The sequence below is a fragment of the Lipophrys pholis genome (assembly GCF_963383615.2).
Source record: "Lipophrys pholis genome assembly, chromosome: 7".
In the NCBI taxonomy this organism is placed as follows: Eukaryota; Metazoa; Chordata; class Actinopteri; order Blenniiformes; family Blenniidae; genus Lipophrys; species Lipophrys pholis.
This window is the reverse complement of record NC_137638.1, coordinates 999,767-1,021,632: the sequence shown is the minus strand read 5'-3', so window position 1 is coordinate 1,021,632 and position 21,866 is coordinate 999,767. Positions and strand designations below refer to the sequence as shown.

At 48.7% G+C, this 21,866-nt stretch overlaps 2 protein-coding genes across 6 annotated transcripts; both read left to right on the top strand.

Moving 5' to 3' along the window:
* Window positions 1-941: 941 nt before the first annotated feature.
* il1b (interleukin 1, beta) lies at window positions 942-4,852 on the top strand. Of its 4 annotated transcripts, none has more exons than XM_080468422.1 (5): window positions 942-993; window positions 1,394-1,617; window positions 2,229-2,393; window positions 4,139-4,275; window positions 4,357-4,852. In XM_080468422.1, the coding sequence occupies exons 2-5, from the start codon at window positions 1,404-1,406 to the stop codon at window positions 4,576-4,578; spliced, it is 738 nt and encodes a 245-aa protein (XP_080324548.1). In that variant the 5' UTR covers window positions 942-993; window positions 1,394-1,403; the 3' UTR covers window positions 4,579-4,852. The 4 variants fall into 4 exon arrangements, with proteins under 4 accessions (XP_080324548.1, XP_080324545.1, XP_080324547.1 ...); XM_080468419.1 differs by having other exon boundaries at window positions 946-993; window positions 1,332-1,617; XM_080468421.1 differs by having other exon boundaries at window positions 948-993; window positions 1,338-1,617.
* A 695-nt stretch (window positions 4,853-5,547) lies between these two features.
* ckap2l (cytoskeleton associated protein 2-like) lies at window positions 5,548-17,646 on the top strand. 2 transcript variants are annotated; one of them, XM_080467963.1, is made up of 9 exons: window positions 5,548-5,712; window positions 6,283-6,349; window positions 6,426-6,480; window positions 6,951-8,299; window positions 8,882-9,077; window positions 9,158-9,316; window positions 9,580-9,640; window positions 10,814-10,952; window positions 17,184-17,646. In XM_080467963.1, the coding sequence occupies exons 1-9, from the start codon at window positions 5,670-5,672 to the stop codon at window positions 17,485-17,487; spliced, it is 2,373 nt and encodes a 790-aa protein (XP_080324089.1). In that variant the 5' UTR covers window positions 5,548-5,669; the 3' UTR covers window positions 17,488-17,646. The 2 variants fall into 2 exon arrangements, with proteins under 2 accessions (XP_080324089.1, XP_080324090.1); XM_080467964.1 differs by having other exon boundaries at window positions 5,583-5,712; window positions 10,817-10,952; window positions 17,184-17,628.
* The last annotated feature ends 4,220 nt before the right edge of the window (window positions 17,647-21,866 follow it).

The window sequence follows — 21,866 nt, the reverse complement described above, 5'->3', positions numbered from 1 at the left end:
ATTACTGTGACGTACTGAGACGTACTGTGATGTACTGAGACGTACTGTGACGTACTGTGACGTACTGAGATGTACTGAGACGTACTGAGACGTACTGAGACGTACTGAGATGTATTGAGACGTACTGAGACGTACTGAGACGTACTGTGACCGTACTGAGACGTATTGAGACGTACTGAGACGTACTGAGACGTACTGAGACGTACTGAGACGTACTGTGACCGTACTGAGACGTACTGAGACGTACTGAGACGTACTGTGACCGTACTGAGACGTACTGAGATGTATTGAGACGTACTGAGACGTACTGAGACGTACTGTGACGTACTGAGACGTACTGAGACGTACTGTGACGTACTGAGACGTACGTATTCAGTACGTAGACCTCGCTGCCCCCTACTGCATGACATCACAACATAATCCGTCCTATCCTGTCTCACTGTGTACTGCGTCTAATCATGTTGTATTATAGTGGAAATTACAAATGAAATAAATCAAAAGATTAAAAAATAAATGTATTTAAAAATACAATCGATTAATTAATTAATTAATTAATAAACAAACAAACAAATACTTCTGGTATTAACCTGTTTCCATTGAACCCACTAAAGTATCCTGAATATTTGACTCTCTGCAGTCAGAGGGTATTACAGTGATGTATTACTGTGATGTATTACAGTGATTCACCTGGGCTGCTGCACCTCAGTGTGTACATTCCCTGTAATCTCATCTCTGATCTCACATTCCTCAACGTGATGCAACACCGTTATTAACACAATGTGGTCGGCGTGTCGGCGTGTCGGCGTGTCAGCGTGTCGGCGGCGACGGCGAGGAAGTCCAGGATTTCTTCATCACACTTCCTGTGTGTGACGCAGACGCAGGGCGGCCCAGAGGGCGGGGAACCCTCAACCTATAAACAGGCTGCAGGTCGGCACAGGAACACACACACCTGAGACACTCTCCACACGACTCGTGATCTCCAGCATCCCACAGGTAAACAAACCTCTACACCACACACACACACACACACACACACACACACACACACACACACACACACACACACACACACACACACACACACACACACACACACACACACACACACACACACACACACACACACACACACACACACACACACACACAGATAGATGAACACATTTCGAAGCAGTAGTAATAATGAAATGAAGTATTTGACTATATTGACTGAATAGAATAGAATCTTTGTTGTCATTGTAAGAAGTACCAGCCCGTCTGGGAGCGATATTACATATTAGTTTGTGGAGTAAAAACTGTTCTAATCTGTTTGTTCTTGTTCTTATTGGAAGAAGAAGAAGAAGAAGAAGAAGAAGTGCGACCGTATCTTGATTTGCATTCCGACTCGCCGCAGCCAGAACACGATGGAGGCCCAGATGAACATGAGAGACTTGTGGAGCCTGAAGCTGCCCGAGGGCCTGGACCTGCAGGTTTCCCACCATCCCCTCACCATGAAGCGTGTGGTCAACCTCATCGTGGCCCTGGAGAGGCTGCGGGTTCACCAGCACCAGTCCGTCCTCAGCACCGACTTCAGGGACGAGAACCTGCTGAGCATCATGCTGGACAGCATCGTGGAAGGTAAGCTGACCGGGATGCCACACTGACCGGGACTGACCAGGACCTCACACTGACCGGGACTGACCGGGACTGACCGGGACTGACCGGGATCTCACACTAACCGGGACTGACCAGGACCTCACACTGACCGGGACTGACCAGGACCTCACACTGACCGGGACGCCACACTGACCGGGACTGACCAGGACCTCACACTGACCGGGACTGACCGGGACTGACCGGGACTGACCGGGATCTCACACTAACTGGGACTGACCAGGACCTCACACTGACCGGGACTGACCAGGACCTCACACCGACCGGGACCTCACACTGACCGGGACCCCACACTGACCGGGACTGACCAGGATCTCACACTGACCGGGACTGAACGGGACCTCACACTGACCGGGACCCCACACTGACCAGGACCCCACACTGACCAGGACCTCACACTGACCAGGACCTCACACTGACCGGGCCCTCACACTGACCGGGACTGACCGGGACCTCACACTGACTGGGACCTCACACTGACCGGGACTGACCGGGACCCCACACTGACCGGGACTGACCCGGACCTCACACTGACCGGGACCCGTCACTGACCGTCCTTCTGTTTCCTGGCTCAGAACAAGTGGTGCTGGAGAGGAGCGCCGCCCCGCCGCCTCACTTCAGCCGGACGGAGCAGCACCAGTGCACCGTCACCGACACCCAGAAGAGGAGCCTGGTTCTGGTCCGGAGCAGCATGGAGCTGCACGCCGTCATGCTGCAGGGCGGCAGCACCAACCGCAGAGGTGAGCAGCCGCACGGCACACCTGGAACACCTGGAACACCTGGAACACCTGGAACACCTGAAACACTAGAAACACCAGAAACACCTGGAACACCTGGAACACCAGAAACACCAGGAACACCTGGAACACCTGAAACACTAGAAACACCAGAAACACCTGGAACACCTGAAACACTAGAAACACCAGAAACACCTGGAACACCTGGAACACCTGGAACACCAGAAATACTAGAAACACCAGAAACACCAGAAACACCTGGAACACGGTCGGTGTTTGCAGGAGCCCAGTGATCTGATGAGGACGGGTCCCAGTGAAGCAGCTGGTCTGCTGCTCCAGCTGCTTTATTGAATGTTCATGTCAGTCGCCTTTATCTAGTCAGGAGAGCCACTCTGAGATTAATAATCTCTTTTACAAGTGTCCTGGCAGCAGTACGTCAAAGAAGTTTACTATGAAATGATACTTAAAGGTTCTTAAAACAAATAGCAGAGAAGACAAGTCCATGAAAAACAATAAAAGGAACAGTCACAGAGTCAGAACATATGAAAGATAAAACCACCAAATAGTTCAAACAGAAAGAAGAACAAGGAGAAGTTTTAGTTTCCAGGAGCAGGAAAAGGTTCTAAACTCTCCAGTGAGAGCAGCTCTGGGAGTTTAAGGTGGTTCTGGCAAACATTCCATGAGTACGGAGCAGAACACATGGTTCCGGTTCCGTACGGACCGTCGGAACCGTGAGTAAAAAGTGTCTTTATTAATTGAATCAACGTGAGGCTGAAAGGAGAGGGAATCATGGATTCTGGGTTCCTGAATGAGGTGAGGTTCCAGGGGGGTGAAGGTCCCAGTAGTCCTCCTCTCCCTGGAACCAGAACTCAGCAGAACTTTGGATTCGGCAGTTTGTCGGCAGGTTGCTGATATGAAGCACGTCTAGGAGGGTTACTACAATTTTATTGATACTTTTTGACTTTTACTGAAACTCTATAGATATTTTTACATTTTTACTGGAACTTTATCGATACTTTTTAGTTTTTACTGCTGTATTGATAGATTTATACTTCTACGAGAGCTTTATTGATACTTTTTAGTTTTTACTGCTGTATTGATAGATTTATACTTCTACGAGAGCTTTATTGATACTTTTTTAATATTTCTGCAACTTTATTTACACTTTATAACTTTTACTGGAACTCTATTGATACTTTTTAATTTTCGATGCTACATTATTGATCTATTATCACTTTTACTTGAACTTTATTGATATTTTTTTTCAATATTTCTGCAAATGTATTAATACTTTATAACTTTAACTGACACTTTGATACTTCTAAACTTTCACTGCTACTTTAATGATCGAATTTGAACTTTTTCTGGAACTTTATAGTTCCTAGATTCTGACACTTGAGCTCAACGTGGAACCAGGAGGAACCACACCTTGCTTCAGGAAATAGAACCATTAGTCCTGGAGGTGAAAGTTGAATATCTTAGAACGAGATGGTTGTTGAGTCCATCACCGCGGCTCTGCGTCGCTTTGACCAGTTTCATCTTCAATAGAACGAACCACGGATCTTTATAAGACATCAGCAGAATGATCTTTGTGTCGGTTTCCACGTGAGGAACCTCTCGGGGTTAAGGTTCGGCGGACCGCCGCACAGGAAGGTCCAGAGGAGTTCTGCTTTCATCTGAACCTGGTGCTGATCGCCAGAACACCGTGTCCCTTCACACATTGAACCCAGCCTCCCTTCTCTCCCCAGTCCACCTCAACATGTCCACCTACGTGCACCCAGTCCCCAGCACGCACGCCAGACCCGTCGCTCTGGGCATCAAGGACACCAACCTCTACCTGTCGTGCCACAAGGACGCCGGCGAGGAGCCCGCCCTGCACCTGGAGGTAAAACCCCGACGGGGCTGACTCTCCATGTCACGTCCGGACGAGGAGAGACCCTCTGACCTGGACTCTGTTTCTCCTCAGGCGGTGGAGGACAAAGCCACCCTGCAGAGGATCGGGGCAGACAGCGACCTGCTGCGCTTCCTCTTCTACAAGCAGGACTCCGGCGTGAACGTCAGCACGCTGGCCTCGGCCCGCTTCCCCGGCTGGTTCATCAGCACGGCGCCGCAGGACAACCTGCCGGTCACCATGAGCCAGGAGGCGTCGCAGTGCCACCAGACCTTCAACATCCAGCGTCAGATCTGAAGGCCTGCCGCAGTCTGCCAACCAGACTTCTGAAGTATTACAGAGTGTTTATTAACTGTATGTACCAAGTACACAAAGTGGAAGCTTCATGTATTGACAGTGTCAATGTTTATCCCTCGATGGCAGCGTCGTGCCGTCTCCTCTCTAACCTGTGTTCGCTCAAGCTCTTATCTATGTATTTATCTATTTATGCAACATGTTTATTTATTTGCTGATTCCTGAGATGTACAATGATTGTGCTGTTCGTTTTGAATAAATCCTCAGAAATAATGGGAATCGTGGTTTTCTTTGCCCTTTAAAGGCTTAATAGAGAAATGAACCCAAACAGGGGATGTTCATTTTAAAACTGTTAAACATTCAATCAAAGCATGACAAACATTTTATAAAAATATGTAGTATTAGTATTAGTATTAGTATTAGTATTAGTATTAGTATTGATATTAGTATTAGTATTAATATTAGTATTAGTTATAGTATTGGTATTGATATTAGTATTAGTATCAATATTAGTATTAGTATTAGTATTGATATTAGTATTAGTTATAGTATTGGTATTGATATTAGTATTAGTATCAATATTAGTATTAGTTACAGTATTAGTATTGGTATTGATATTAGTATTAGTATTAATATTAGTATTAGTATTAATATTAGTATTAGTTATAGTATTAGTATTAGTATTAGTATTGGTATTGATATTAGTATTAATATTAGTATTAGTTATAGTATTAGTATTGGTATTGATATTGGTATTAGTTATAGTATTGGTATTGATATTGATATTGATATTAGTATTAGTATTAGTATTAGTATTAGTATTATTACTACTACTACTACTGCTACTACTTCTACGTTGCATTGTTGACATTCTCTCCTCCAATCAGCGCTCAGATGAGCGCGGCTCTTCAGCCAATAGAATCACTTCCTGAGCTTTTTAAACGGTCCAATGAGACAGGAGGGGGCGTGTCCCCGCGGCGCATTCAAACAAAGCCAGTTGCCGTCATGGAGTCAGTTTAACGGACTTTTTACTGCGAACTGGAGACTTTTATCCACAAAACAGCACCGAGTCGAGGGAAAGAGAGAAAGTAGAGATGGCAGAAGAAGAAGAGGCAATGTCGGCGCTGTCCAGGAAAGGTTAGCGAGTTGTTTACGTTTTATTAAAGCTGTGAATTCCTCCGTGTAGCATGCTAATGCTAATGCTAATACTAGTTAGCGGTCTGTTATGTTGTTTCACAGTGAAATGAAACGGTGATCTGGAGGTTTTAATGTGTTATAACTTTATGCTTTTTGTTTCATGCTAATAATAAGGATGTTTGTGGCATATCTTAACTGTTTGGTGAGGACATGAAGACTCGTTTTTCTGCTTCTGTGAGTTTAAGTCTCAATAAAATTAGATTTTAGGGCGTGAGATGCTCAGTGTTTCATATGGATCTTAGTTTTGTTTAGAATGCTGAATATAAGCACTTATAACTGAGTATTACCCATTTATTACTGAGAGTGATGGTCTCATCGATGTTTTTCCTGCAGGTGTATCACTCCTCCCATTGAGGCAAACCTCTGGGTTCAACCATCGTCACTCTGTAGTGAGAGTGACTGGAGCCTGACATGAGAGGAGTGATAGCGCCCTCTACTGGATTTGTAACGTAGCGACATTAGTAAAACACCATGTTCCTGACTGCATCTCTGCTCTGTTGTCCATCGCAGAGCTGCGTAAGCTGAAGCTGGCGGAGTACCTGGCTGCTAAAGGGAGGCTCAAGGTGCCCAACCCCAGGTGAGGTACCAGACGTCGCAGAGTCGCCGTGTGTTTGATCCAACGCTGAAGGTTAACAGAAGCTTTGCCCCCTCAGGCTGTACCTCTGTCAGAACTGCCCCAGCAAGCAGCCCGTCACTTCAGCTCCTCGGGTACGGCAACAGTTTCTGCATCGCATGGTCTGAGCGAGGGAACAAGCAGAACACTCCATACATGAAAACAACCTGTGAACAGGAGCACAACGTGAATGACGTAACAAACACGGATCTTAGATCAGGCTCACAGGTCATCCGTATTTAAATGTCTTTTGTTAATCTTAATTAATTCGTTTTAAAAAAAAAAAAGAGACTCTTTGTATCAAGGAATTTTGCACCGTGTCTCACTGCACCTTTGAAAGTGGATTCAGTTCCCAGCATACAGATCAGAGCTATTTATTTATTACAAAGCCCATAATTATACCAGACTTTTTTAAACCAGCATAATAATTAAATATTAGTGGTGAGACTCACTCGGAACCAAACATCTGAACTAAACTGAGTCTGACTTGTTTCCATGACGGGAGCAGTTCAGCTTCATGCCACTGATTTCAGTTAACTCAGTTTTTTTAATTTCTGCTTCCCAGGTTGTTGATGTTAAAGAGAATAAAGCTCCACAGAACAGAGTCGGCAGCCTTGGATTAAAAGGTGGAGCTGCGGTGGCACCGTCCAGAACCAACCCCGTCACAAAGGTTCTGAGTGTCTCTAACAAAGTTAATATTCAAGGTGGCGTAGCGCCTTCACAGAAGAAGACTTCTCATCCAGTTTCAACCAGCAGCCTGGTACGGCTCAGAGGTCATCGGAACCTCACCAGAACCGACACCACGGCGGCCTCCAAGTCCGGCCTGCGTCCAGCCGCCGGCGCCAAAACTCAGCCGGACGCAGGAGCTCAACCTTCCATCAGACCTCCTCCCAACGCGCCGCGAACGCTCGCCGTGAAACCCAGCACCAGAATCCACCTCGGCTCCAAAGTCGCCCCGTCGGGTCTGACCGGCTCCAGAGTCAGTCTGGGGCCTTTAGTCAGAACCAGGACTGGACTCACTCCCGCCGTGCCCCAGCCCCGGGTCACCAAACCAAACGGAGCGCACCCGTCTGCCACAGCAGGCGCCACGGTTCCAGCCAGGAAGGCGCCACCCAGACGCACGTTACCCGGGTTCCTGTCACATTCTGCTGCTGCAAGAAGAGCCGAGGTTAAAGGTCAGAGGGAAACGCAGCCAAACTGTAAACCGCAGCCGGGAAAATGTCCTCAGCTGTCGAGCAACAACCGACCAACGAAGGGATTCAAACCGACGTCTGCTCGACCCGCCCTCCAGCCTGCAGGCGGCACCACGAAGCTGAGTTCTGCAGCTGAAGGGGGGAGAGCTGCTGCCCAGACGACCTCCGACACGGCGGCCCGGAGGTGCTCCAGAGCCTCGCCGCCCGCTGGCGGTCAGACGACCTCCGACCCGGCGGCCCGGACCTGCTCCAAGGCCCCGTGGCCCGCTGGCGGTCAGACGACCTCCGACCCAGCGGCCCGGAGCTGCTCCAAGGCCCCGCGGCCCGCTGGCGGTCAGACGACCTCCGACCCGGCGGCCCGGAGCTGCTCCAGGGCCTCGCGGCCCGCTGGCGGTCAGACGACCTCCGACCCGGCGGCCCGGAGGTGCTCCAGAGCCTCGCCGCCCGCTGGCGGTCAGACGACCTCCGACCCGGCAGCCCGGAGCTGCTCCAGAGCCTCGCTGCCTGCCGCCGCTGCCAAGCTGCAGAGGAAACCAAACACTAACCGCAAGGAGCCGAATTGGTCGGCAAAGGTCAAACTAGCAGCACCACAGACGGCGCCACAGCCGCTCAGAACCATCAGACTCACGGGTCACGCCACAAACACCACCAAGAAGGTCACGGTCCGGCCCGTCCCCGAGACCGAGGGGAAGAAGGTGACCGCCGCCCAGGAGGAGCGAATGTAAGCAAGAATCGTTTATTATCTGCCTGTTGACTAATGCTCAAGTGATCCGACACCGGTACCGGTACCGGTACCTGCTGGTCTGCAGGTCACATGTGGCTCCTGCAACCACGAGGCCAAATATTACTGAAGTACTGATTTCCTTAGCAAAGGTCACATGACCATCTTGAAGCTGTGTAGTGGTTATGAACTGAAAGTTTATTTCGAGGTAGAAAATATCAAGTGTTCGATATAGAAACACATAATTAGTCCTTTTCTCCTGTTTTCAGAACAATCAGAATTATTTATGGTGAAAAGAACGTTTGTTCTGCAAACGTTCTTTCATACTGTGTCCAGAAAAGTCCCTAAAATACAGGAAGTGCAACGCAAACATCTAATTTCCCTCCTGAGAGGCTCCAGCTGATGTCTGCTGCTCCATTAAATCTGTTGGACCTTCTAGAGTTTGTCTCTGTGCTGCAGCTCGTCCACTGTCCTGACGGTTCAGTACCGCCACGCTTCTCTGAGACAGACTTGATGTTTCTCCGTCTCGTCTGGGACCTTTTGGTTTTAGCTCAGTTCTGAAGGTTCTGGTTGCCTCTGCAGGAGGAAGCTGCAGGAATGGCGGCAGGCCAAAGGGATTTCCTACAAGCGCCCGTCGATGCCCGCGCCGTCCACGGCCCGGCGACCCGCCTCGTTGTCCCGGCCTTTCTGGGAGTCCATGAAGAAGGAGGACGACGCCCACTCGCTGATCTGCGCTGTGGACCGCTCACTGGCAGACTGCATCCAGCTGCTGGAGGAGGTACGGGTCCTCCGGGCCTCGTGAGCCGCCCTCCTCCGTCAGGACGCTGACCTGTGACCCCTGTCCCCTATCCCCCTCAGGGCTGTCCTCCAGACCAGGTGGGCGGAGTTCTGTCACGACTGCCGCCGGTGTCGCAGAAGTTCACCCGGTACTGGATCTGCCGCGCCCGGCTGATGGAGCGGGAAGGCGACCTGGATGTCCTGCCCTTGTTTGAAGAGGCCGTCCGCGTCGTGGTGGAGGTAACTAGTAATCTGTACTCAGAGTAAAGATATAGAGCCGAGACCGAAAACCTCAACATGGTTCTCTGAACATGGTCTTTATCTGAGACGGAGGAACCTCAGTGGGTGGCGAGTATTCGACATTATAAGATGAAGTACGACTGTTTGTACTGGTTTCCCTGGTAATAGTTTATTATATACTGTATATACTAAATCAGTTGTAAAGTTGAATAAAAGACTCGTTCTGCACGTTCACTGATTTTCTCTTTTCCCTTCGACTGCAGCCTGTGGATGAGCTGCGCACGGTCGTGTTTGAAATCCTGAAGAGGAAGGATGAAATCCAAGGTAGCCGCCGTCGCTCACTGTTCCCTCACTGTTCCCTCACAGCCGTGGCGTCTCCTCTTCGTCCTCCGGCCCGAGAGCCGCTATTTACAAATAAACAAAGTGAAACCTTCGGAAGACGCTTTGCTCACACATCGTGTTGTCCTCTGAACATCTCGTACCCAAGTTCATCCCGGGGCCCGATTTCCACGGCAACAAGTTCAAGTGCAAACCCGAAGCTCTCGTTGCGTTTTTAGGGGTTTGTTCACGCGACAGCGGCGCCCGGAGGCGCTGAAAACACAACTCTTTAGAAACCACTTTCGAGGTGGAACTTTTGGAAACCGTCGCCATGGAAACGGGAGAAAATGAGACTTTCTGGAAATGCTCAGGCTGCTGCCGTCCTCCTGCTGCTGCTGGTCCTGCTGCTGCTGGTGCTGGTCCTGCTGCTGCTGCTGGTGCTGGTCCTGCTGCTGCTGCTGGTGCTGGTCCTGCTGGTCCTGCGCACCACGGCTGGAATAATGAGCGTAATTCCCTGATCCTCTCCAGGAGGAAACTTTTGCCTTCACCCCAGCAGAGACGATCACGTTGTCTCCAGCAGCTGAACATCATGACGTCCTCTGGTTCTGCTTGGCCCGGCCCCACAGGAAGAACTCGGGTCTTTTTAAATTAGAATGACTATCAGATGCGTTGTATTGGATTAATGACATTTTTCACATTATCGGTCATTATTACATTATTGGTTGTGTCTAGGAATTGTTCCGTCACTATATTATCGTTTCACACCGGCTGGAAAAGACGGCTAATGAAAAAAAAACTATTCTTATTTTTATTTACTGAACTTGAAATTGAGAAAAATCTGGATTTCCTGACTAAGATTGTGAAAGAAAAAGTGACGCAGAGCAACAGTCATGCATAAGAATTGTTTTTCATCAAGACATAATTCTTATTGAGCAAAATTCAAGTCAACTTCTGTCTCGGGTGGAGTAGTGCTCGTATGTCAAGTGGCCCTCTGAGAAATGTAATTGCCTGATCTACGGAGTCAGCACCAGCCAGAGCTCGTTGAACTGGATTTGATTCGTTAGAATAAATCCACTCGGTACTTTAGCAACAGCGTTTGTTTGAAGAGACCTCAGACATTATCTGTCCTGCTGGAGTCCTCGTCTTTAACCCGACTCGTCTGTCTCTGGTTTCTTCCAGCAGCTTCTGAGGAGAACGAGAGCGATGCAGGGCGGGCCGGACCGGACCCCACAGCGACTCCGAACCCCGTCCGAGCTCTCATCTGGGGTCAGAGCGGAGACTCGTCCGTCGTCAAGTACAAGATCACGGCCACGCCGGGGTACGTGAGCGGCTCCTTCACAACACTCTGAAAACCACGTCCGTTTCCCGAGCCGGCCTCCAGGAGGCGCCACAGAACCAGGAAACAATATTCACCTTTAACAGAAGTACTAAAATTAATTATTACTATTAACTATGAAATGGAAAAGCCCACGTTGATTCACATATAAAGTGATGAAAAATTGAAATCTCTTCAAATGATACGAACAACTAAGTCTTTTTGTCGGCACTTGTTTTATTTAGTTTATATTTATCTAGTTTTTGCAAAGTGTAAACGTAGATTATCCAGTTATTGTAATAACTGTTGTTATTTAAGTCCATTGATGTTGATTGTTGTATTTAGAATTTATTACTATTATTAGTGTTTATTCACTTATTTCCAGAATTTTTATTTTGTGGTATTTATTTAGTATTTCAGGGTTTTTTGTATTTATTACCTTCGCCAAAAAAAGTTGAGTGACCAACCAAAGTTGGCTGAGAAGGTTATGTTTATGTATTTATTTATTTATTTATTTATTCGTCCGTATTTACATATCTTACCAGCTTTTCGCAAAAACTACTCTCCCGCATTGCATGACATTTTCAGGGATGATTTATCATCATTCAAGGACCAATTGATAATATTTTGGGACGTTAACACCGAACCCTTTCAGAATAAATCCCCAAAAACTGATGTCCCGTGCAGAGTGGATGAGAGAGGCTCCTCATGGAGGAGATCAAAGGAGATCAGCGTCTGTTGCCATGGAGACGCTCCCTGCTCAGCGCTTCACAGTGATGTAGCGACTGTAGCGTCACCAGGGGACGTCTCTAGCTGCAGATGACAGGGACGTGAGACCAACGACACCGAGACAGTTCTGGTTTTCAAACAAACAATTCGGGCTTTATATCTTCCCGTACCGGCCAGTTAATCCAAAAGAAAAACAGAAAGATCTTAACTCAAATCCAGGCTTTCAAACTCCAGCGTCCTTTCTTTGCCTCCAACATAAATAGTCCTTTCCAAAACGTCTTCCTTGGTTGTCCAGAGATCTTGCTTCTCTCAGCTCCAGCCCAGCTCTCCCTCTTCTTCCTTCCCACACTCCCTCTTCACTCAACCCCAATCATGGGCACCTGACAGCCTCCAGTGTGGCTGCAATGCCTTCTGGGTGCTGTAGTCCCCTTTAGCCGCCATTTTGCCCTTTACTGGTTCTCTATGGAAGGGAATGTACCTCCCTTCCACCACACAGCCTCTGGTGACACCACACATCCTCCCTCTCGGCACTGACGCCCTCGGCAGGGGGCCCCATGAGCAGAAGGCATCTCGTCGAGATAAGGCGTCTGCATTCCCATGGCTTCGTCCAGGCCTATGGAGAAGAGAAAACTGATAAGGTTGGAGAGTCAAGAACCATCTAGCAACCCGGCTATTTGTTTCCTTATTTTTAGCCATCCATTGCAGGGGCGAGTGGTCCGTCACAAGGGTGAACTTTCGTCCCAACAGATAGTATTTTAGTGTGTCCAATGCCCACTTTATCGCCAAACCTTCCTTCTCCACTGTTGAGTAGTTCTTCTCTCTGGGCAACAACTTCCTACTCAAGTACATGACTGGATGTTCCTCACCCGTATGGACTTGGGACAACACGGCTCCGAGACCCACCTCAGAGGCATCTGCCTGGACCACAAAGTCTCTGTTAAAGTTCGGGGCAGTTAGGACTGGATGGGAACAGAGTGCCTGCTTTAACTTCACAAATGCTTCGTTGGCAGCTGGGTTCCACCGCACCATTGTGGATTGTTTCTTGGAAGTCAGGTCAGTGAGGGGAGAGGCTATGGCCGAAAAGTGTGGAATAAATCTTCGGTAGTAGTTGGCAAGGCCAAGGAAGGATCTCACCTGTTTCTTCGTGACCGGTTTTGGCCACTCCTGGATGGCCTTGAGCTTGGCGTCCTGTGGTTTGACCAGACCTCTTCCAATGGTGTATCCCAAATAGTTGGTTTCATTGAAGGCTAATTTGCATTTTTTTGGGTTAGCGGTCAGTCCAGCTTGCCTTAATGCATCAAGTACCATTTGTACCCTCGGTAGGTGATCTTCCCACGTCTCACTTTGGATGACCACATCGTCTAAATAGGCTGCAGCATATTGCCTATGAGGCCTCAGAACCAGGTCCATTAAGCGTTGGAATGTGGCCGGGGCTCCACAGAGTCCAAAGGGGAGTTTTTTGTACTGCCATAACCGTCCACAGGCTGCAAATGCCGTTTTTTCCTTCGCTTTTCCAGACATTGGTACCTGCCAGTAGCCCTTGGTGAGGTCTAAGGTAGTTATAAAACGAGCATTCCCAAGGCCTTCAATGAGTTCGTCTACTCTGGGCATGGGGTAAGCATCAAACTCAGACACCTCATTGAGTTTTCTGAAATCATTGCAAAACCGGACGGACCCATCCGGCTTGCTGACTAAAACAATAGGACTGGACCAGGCACTTTTTGATTCTTCAATGATGTCCAGTTTCAGCATTTTCTCGACCTCCTCATCTATTATCTTTCTGTGGGCCTCTGGCACTCTGTAGGGTCTTTGGTGTACCACCTTTCTAGGTACGGTTCGGATGTCATGTTCCACCAGGTGGGTTTCACCGGGCAGGGACGAGAAGACATCTTGGTTCCTGTCTACCAACTCCCTGACTTGCTGAAGCTGGTGGGGTGACAGGTCAGGGCCCAATGGAACTTCCTCCCGGACCCCCTCTGCTGGTTCGGTTCTGGTTTGCGACGCGAACATTGCTTCTCGGTCATGCCATTTTTTTAACAGGTTCACATGGTATATTTGCTCCCCCTTGCGCTTCCCTGGCTGGCGGACTTTGTAATTCGCCTCCCCCACCTTGTCGATGATCTCAAACGGCCCTTGCCATGTCGCGAGGAATTTGCATTCCACCGTTGGTATCAACACCAACACTCTATCCCCTGGTTTGAACTGCCTCGGGTGCGCATGGCGATTATATAACGCACTCTGTTCTTTTTGAGCCTTCTCCATAAACTCCCTCACCACGGGCATCACTGCTCTCATCCGTTCCTGCATTTCTCCCACGTGCTCGATCACTGTCCTATAAGGGCAGGGCTGTTGTTCCCAGACCTCTTTTGCGATGTCTAGTAGCCCCCTGGGTTTGTGTGAGTACAAGAGCTCAAAAGGTGAAAACCCTGTGGATGCTTGGGGTACTTCCCTCACGGCGAACATCAAGTATGGTAGCAACTGATCCCAGTGTCTTCCATCTTGGCCAATCGCCTTTTTGAGTAGCGATTTGAGAGTTTTGTTGAACCTCTCTACCACGCCATCTGTTTGTGGATGGTAAACAGAGGTCCTTATTTGTTTGACCTTTAGGAGGGTACACAGGTCTTTCATCACTCTTGACATAAAGGGGCTTCCTTGATCCGTCAGAATTTCCTTGGCTAGACCCACCCGAGTAAACACAAGGAACAGCTCCTTGGCTATGGCTTTAGCGGTGGCTCGCCTTAAAGGAATAGCCTCCGGGTAGCGGGTAGCATAATCCACTATAACCAGAATGTATTGGTAGCCCTTCGAACTTCTTGGGAGGGGCCCCACAATATCCATTCCAACTCTTTCAAATGGGGTTTCAATGATTGGAAGAGGAATTAAGGGGTTTTTGTAGTGCGGCCTTGGAGCCGTCATTTGGCAGTCAGGGCAGCTGCGGCAGTAATTTTCTATTTCTTTGTGTACCCCGGGCCAAAAGAATCGCTGTAGTACCCTCTCCTTAGTTTTAGCGACCCCAAGATGGGCTCCCAGCACATGGGCATGGGCCAACTGTAGGACTGTTGCACGATAAGGTCGGGGCACTAACAACTGCTCCACGTCATCCCCATTCTGCTGTTGCACTTGATATAACAGGCCGTTTTTTATGGCAAAATGGGGGTAGGAGGGCCTCGTTCTGGATCCCTCTAGTCTTCCCTCAATTACTTGGACACTTCTTAAGGCATTGGCTAATACTGGGTCCTGCAACTGTGCCGCCCCAAACTGACCTTCAAGGGGAGGGCGGTCCACTCCTTCTGCTCCATCAGAGTCCTCAAAGGGGTTAAGGGGCAGCCCAGCAGCCTCTGGCGCAGAGGCTTCATCACTTGCGTCGTCTACCCCGGCAACAGCTACAAAAGGGGGTGGTGACAACCGTTCAGAACCCTGAGCTGTTGGGGGCGGCGGCTTGCCGAGCTTCCACTTACTTTTCTTGGATTCTCGCAGCGGCCGTCCGTGGCTCTCCTTCCACAGCAAAGAAAATACTGTGCAGTCTCGGCCTATCAGCACCGGTACAGGCAGAGCTTTCACCACTCCTACTTTGGCCCGAAACACCCCCTTGGTTGTCTTCAGGGTGACCACCGTGGAGGGATATTGGCGAGTTTCTCCATGCACACATATCACTGGTATCATTTCCTCCTGGCCTTGGAAGTGGGCCCCTAGAATAGCCTCCTGTACCAAGGTCCTACCACCCTGGGTTCTAGCGGCTTTGTGGGGCCGGCCCGGGGATAGCTGGGACCTGGGACTGCCCTCCGGGAGGAGCTTAGCATTTCGGTGGCGGCTTGGTACTGTTCGACAGCTTCCAACAATTCGGCAGCTGATTTCAATTTTTGGAGGCTGATGACCTTTTTCATTTCATAGGGGAGGGATCGTAAGTATTTATCCACCACCACGTTTTCCACGATTGCTGCCGCAGTGCTCTTGTCTGGCTCTAACCATCTTCTTGCCACTCGTGCCAACTCGTGTATCTGAACACGTGAGGACACCTCTTTCAAAAACTTCCAACTGTGATAACGTTGTGCATGACCCGCTGTGGTAAGGCCATAGCGGCGTAAAACTTCTGCTTTCAGCTTGTCGTAGTCACTGTTTATACTGTCTCCAACATCCTTGAATGCTTGCAAAGCCTCACCAGACAGAAAGGGAGCCAGGAGTCCAACCCACTTGTTTTTGAGCCACCCCTCCCTTGTAGCTGTACTTTCCAAAGCATGCAGATAGGCTTCTATGTCATCCCCGGGCCCCAACTTAGAAAGGTAATCCCCCACCGGTGGGTTGGCCTCGGCTGAGTGTTTCATCTCTTCCTCCTTCAGCTGGTTGGCCCTGATTTGCTGCTGTAGCAGGGCGCGGTTGCTTTCAGTTTGGGCTTGCTGAGCGTTTACCAATACCCTCAGGAGGTCCTCCATGATGCTGTTGTGGGTTTGTAGTCCGGCAAACCGTCGAGTCAATTCTTCCAGCACGTCTCCCTTACTCATCTGCAAATGCCCGCATCCTCCACCATATGTAGCGTCACCAGGGGACGTCTCTAGCTGCAGATGACAGGGACGTGAGACCAACGACACCGAGACAGTTCTGGTTTTCAAACAAACAATTCGGGCTTTATTTCTTCCCGTACCGGCCAGTTAATCCAAAAGAAAAACAGAAAGATCTTAACTCAAATCCAGGCTTTCAAACTCCAGCGTCCTTTCTTTGCCTCCAACATAAATAGTCCTTTCCAAAACGTCTTCCTTGGTTGTCCAGAGATCTTGCTTCTCTCAGCTCCAGCCCAGCTCTCCCTCTTCTTCCTTCCCACACTCCCTCTTCACTCAACCCCAATCATGGGCACCTGACAGCCTCCAGTGTGGCTGCAATGCCTTCTGGGTGCTGTAGTCCCCTTTAGCCGCCATTTTGCCCTTTACTGGTTCTCTGTGGAAGGGAATGTACCTCCCTTCCACCACACAGCCTCTGGTGACGCCACACGACCTGACAGGCTAGTTAGCATCGATAGAGCTAACAGCTATCATGCTAGCAATTCCAATTCGTTGGCGAAGGTCTGCGCTCTACCGAGCGTATCTCTAGTTTATCTACTAAGCGTAGCTCTAGTTTATCTACTGAGTGCATCTCTAGTTTATCTACTGAGTGTAGCTCTAGTTTATCTACTGAGCGTAGCTCTAGTTTATCTACCGAGCGTAGCTCTAGTTTATCTACTGAGTGTAGCTCCAGTTTGTAATTTACTTAAGCGTGAAAATGAGGTGACATTTTTTCCTTTAAATTAAAGACTATGGTAAAATAATAATTCTATTTCTTTAGTGAGCGTGTGAATTGCGGATGGAGGAGCCGTTTTGTAAGATCTGGCCTATTGCGTCACAAGGGGACGGTCCGTTTCCACGGAAACGGCAGAAACACTGAAAACACAGTAGTTGGGGCCACGGAGAGGCTCTTTCGTTGGTTTTTGCCGTTGAAGCGTCTCAGTGGCGCCGCTCTCCTGTCGTCCTCCTGCAGCGGCCCCCCGAGTCAGAAGCGACCGTCGGCCAGGGTCGGAGGTCAGGAGGTGCGTTTCTTCACCCCGGTCCGGCGCTCGCGGCGCATCGAGAGGTCGTGGAGGAAGTACCCGGCAGCCCTGCAGGACCACGACCCCTGCGTCACCTCGTACGACGACCTCTTCTCCGAGGAGGAGGAGCCGCCGGCCGGCCGAGTCACAGAGCCGAGCGAGGAGAGCGGCGATGGCACCGTGTACGTTTACCGAGAGAACCAAGCTCTGGGCGACAAGGTGCTCGTCCGGCTGGTCTACGACGACTCGCCGTGAGACTCCGCCTCCTCCGGTCTGGTATTTTAATGTGGAATGTTTAAATAATGCACTTGTACATAGTTGTGGAAACGCATTGTTTTTAGATATTTTCTATTCTGTTTTGTTCTTATTGGTGAATAAATATGTACGTGAATATGCAAGAAAATTATATGAACTATAATAATTTCCTTTTTTTCTGAATCCCCCCGAAATATAAATATACTTATATAATTATCCAACGAGTGGGACGAAACTGCAAATATAATAATAATAATAATGAATAATATGACAGAACATGATACACAACCACAGAATGCAGAGAACAAGAAGACCTCCACACGATCCAGGGTCTGACCCACAGAGATGCTTTCAGGCTATTTGGATATTAGGAAATAATGAATTCTAATAACAGATATATTGACTGATTATAGTTTTTAAACTCGGGTAACAAATTAACGTAATTGATTATGTAAATGCCTTCATTAGTATTGGTCGATGCATCACATGGTGACATCTGATCAGTGGCAGCAGCGATAATAGCAGACGAGCAACAAGTCATATGATGTAAAATTGACTTCCTAAAGGTTCTCCAGCAGTACTACTCGTCCCCATACCTGGACTGACGTCCCAGAAGTGAAGACAGTCTGTCCTCTCTGTCCCTGGCTTGTTTCAGGTTTTAAAAAGTGTGTTGCTCCAAGCAGCCAATCAGAAATCAAACCCTATATAGTGTCATCGGGGGTTTAGCCAATCACAATCAAGGTAGGCCCTCCCTTTGACTCCTCCCACAATTAGGCAGCTCTGCTCTGGCACATGGCACCACGAGAGGAAGTACTTCCTCCTCTTCCCAAGATGGGCATGTGTGGGCGGAGCCAGTCCAGCTCACACAGACACAGCAGATTCTGAATGCAGCTCCTATGATCCAATATTCAAATGAGGAAAATCAAGGAGGAGCTAGAAACTTAGAATACTGCAGGTTTCTGGACCGACCAGACCAGGAGGAGGAGGAGAACAGGAGGAGGAGGAGGAGAACAGGAGGAGGAGAACAGGAGGAGGAGGAGAACAGGAGGAGCAGGAGACCAGGAGGAGGAGGAGGTGTATATGAATATTGATCAAAGTTAAAGTAAAATATAAACTGAGTTTCATTTATCAGTGACACATTGTATTTTGTTGCAGTTCGTCATTCGTCCACACGATGGCGACTGAGCTGAAGTATCAGCGAGGATTCCCCTCACACTCCTGTGGTGCTTCTCATTGGCTCTCAGCAGAACCTTGAGGCTGTTGTGGCACGTTTCCTCCACACTTTTACTTTCAGGCCCATTTCTGCTCAGACAGGAGGACAGGAGGAGTTACCTCTGGGAGTGTGGCGGTTATGTAAGCGGCTGAAAACAACCCAACTGGAACGTCAGACGGGTATTTCCTGATTACTCTGCAGTTTTTCATAAAATGCAACTTCACATTTTGAAAGAGCTGCTGCCCCTGTACTCTGTACTGAACTGGTCACGTCTATTATGATGACGACTACCTGGATACACAGAAATCTGATGAGTCCTGGAAGAATAAAGTTCTCAAGAACTGCATTCAACTCTAAACCTCAATCCAACCATGAGTAGAAGCAACCAGTTAGTCATTGATCCGATACAGAAACATCAGAATCCTACGTGAGCAAAAACTGGAAAACATTTTGTATCGGTAGCTAAAGGTCAGTACTGGTATCGGTACTCTGTATCAGTAGCTAAAGGTTAGTGCTGGTATCGGTACTCTGTATCAGTAGCTAAAGGTTAGTGCTGGTATCGGTACTCTGTATCAGTAGCTAAAGGTTAGTGCTGGTATCGGTACTCTGTATCAGTAGCTAAAGGTTAGTGCTGGTATCGGTACTCGGTATCAGTAGCTAAAGGTTAGTGCTGGTATCGGTACTCGGTATCAGTAGCTAAAGGTTAGTGCTGGTATCGGTACTCTGTATCAGTAGCTAAAGGTTAGTGCTGGTATCGGTACTCTGTATCAGTAGCTAAAGGTTAGTGCTGGTATCGGTACTCGGTATCAGTAGCTAAAGGTTAGTGCTGGTATCGGTACTCTGTATCAGTAGCTAAAGGTTAGTGCTGGTATCGGTACTCGGTATCAGTAGCTAAAGGTTAGTGCTGGTATCGGTACTCGGTATCAGTAGCTAAAGGTTAGTGCTGGTATCGGTACTCTGTATCAGTAGCTAAAGGTTAGTGCTGGTATCGGTACTCTGTATCAGTAGCTAAAGGTTAGTGCTGGTATCGGTACTCTGTATCAGTAGCTAAAGGTTAGTGCTGGTATCGGTACTCTGTATCAGTAGCTAAAGGTTAGTGCTGGTATCGGTACTCTATCAGTAGCTGAAGGTTAGTGCTGTTACTCTACCTTTAAAAAGTGTTCTGGGTAAACCACTAGTACAATCTGTATGTTAAAGTGAATGAAAGCTGAGTCAGCAGTCTTCAGCAGCAGCTGGTGAGACTTTGTTCCAGAACTTCTTCACGCAGCCGTTTGTCCGTCAATCAATCATATCTGCTTTTAGCCTCCAGCTTCTTTCTTCCTGAAACTTGAAGTCAATACAAAACAAAGCATTTTTACTTTTCCTCAGTACCTCGACCGCCTCCATTTCACAGTTTGACCTCTCAGCCTGAGTCTCATCAGCCGGCTGACGTGAGGATTCATCATCTGAGCTCCACACAAAGCCTGTTTGTAGCTGAATGTCTGGCTGATGGGAAACCAGGCCGAGCTCCGACCGCTGGTCATGTGGATGTGAGTCTGCTACCGACCCACCAGATCCAGAGAGTACCGGGGGGAGGGGGGGGGGGGGGGGGGGGGGGGGGGTCACCACGCTGAATGTGAGCTTTTGTGCAGCGTTTCCCAGAACAAGCCTTCTGTCGGCTCCGACGCCCCGAGACTCTGAACCTACACTAAATATCAGCAGGATTCATTAGCAACACATTATTACATCATTATTACATTATTATTACATCATTATTACATCTTTATTACATTTACAGGCGGTTATTTTAGCCTCTTTAGCTATTTTAACTATTTATAGCAGCTGTGAGTTTCTAATGCTTCCTGACCCGAGGAGCCCGGTGAGGCTCCAGGTGGAACGCCTCAGGAGCCCGGTGAGGCTCCAGGTGGAACGCCTCAGGAGCCCGGTGAGGCTCCAGGTGGAATGCCTCAGGAGCCCGGTGAGGCTCCAGGCGGAACGCCTCAGGAGCCCGGTGAGGCTCCAGGCGGAACCCCTCAGGAGCCCGGTGAGGCTCCAGGCGGAACGCCTCAGGAGCCCGGTGAGGCTCCAGGCGGAACGCCTCAGGAGCCCGGTGAGGCTCCAGGCGGAACGCCTCAGGAGCCCGGTGAGGCTCCAGGCGGAACGCCTCAGGAGCCCAGTGAGGCTCAAGGCGGAATGCCTCAGGAGCCCGGTGAGGCTCCAGGCGGAACGCCTCAGCAGCCCGGTGAGGCTCCAGGTGGAACGCCTCAGGAGCCTGGTGAGGCTCCAGGTGAGGCTCCAGGTGAGGCTTCAGGTGGAACACCTCAGGAGCCTCAGCTTCCAGGACAGCCCATGTAGAGACTTTAAAGTAGGGACGGTGGAACATGTGTGATTTCATGAAACATTTCATGGTGCATCTGGTCACTGACTTTATGGTCCGAAACTACAGAAATATTCTTAACGGGTTCAATCGACACTCGAATACATTAATAACTAGTTTATTGACCATTTCATCGTGTCACCCTGATTCTTTCAGTCCAGCCTGTGAATTTAACAGAAAACCGACAGAATTTCTCAAAAGTTCCACCTTCATGTAACGACTGAACCAATCTGACCGTTCCACTTCCTGTCGGTCTCTTCTCACGGTTCTCTCACGGTTCTCTCACGGTTCTCTCACGGTTCTCACGGTTCTCAACCTTTCTGCTCACACTTCAGATGGATTTCATCATTTCTGTGCAGAAGATAATTCATCCTTTTGATGTTTGAGGTTGGGGAAGAAACAACTTCCTGTTCCAGTCCTTCTTTAACAACTTCCTCTTTTCACTTCTTCAGGTCAACTTATAGAAACTTGTTGACTTGATGTGCGGCAGTGAAGAAAGATCAAACATTGACCTTGTTTCCTTGGCAACAAAAAATGACAAACTTTCTTTGTGTTTTGGGTAAAAAAATGTATATAGGATATTTTGTTCTGTATTTCTTTTGCTCCCGGACCTTGGTATGGACGGATGATGAACTGGGTTCTATTAGAGGTGAAGCTTACTTGAAGTGAAAAACACTGCAAACTTCAGAAAACACCAGCGGACAGGCAGCTGGTCCAGACAGCAGCTGGTACCAAACATTTCTCTTGTTTCCTGAAGTTTGTCGTGGTTTTTTATTTTGTTGTGTTTTTGTCATTATTTTGTAGTGTTTT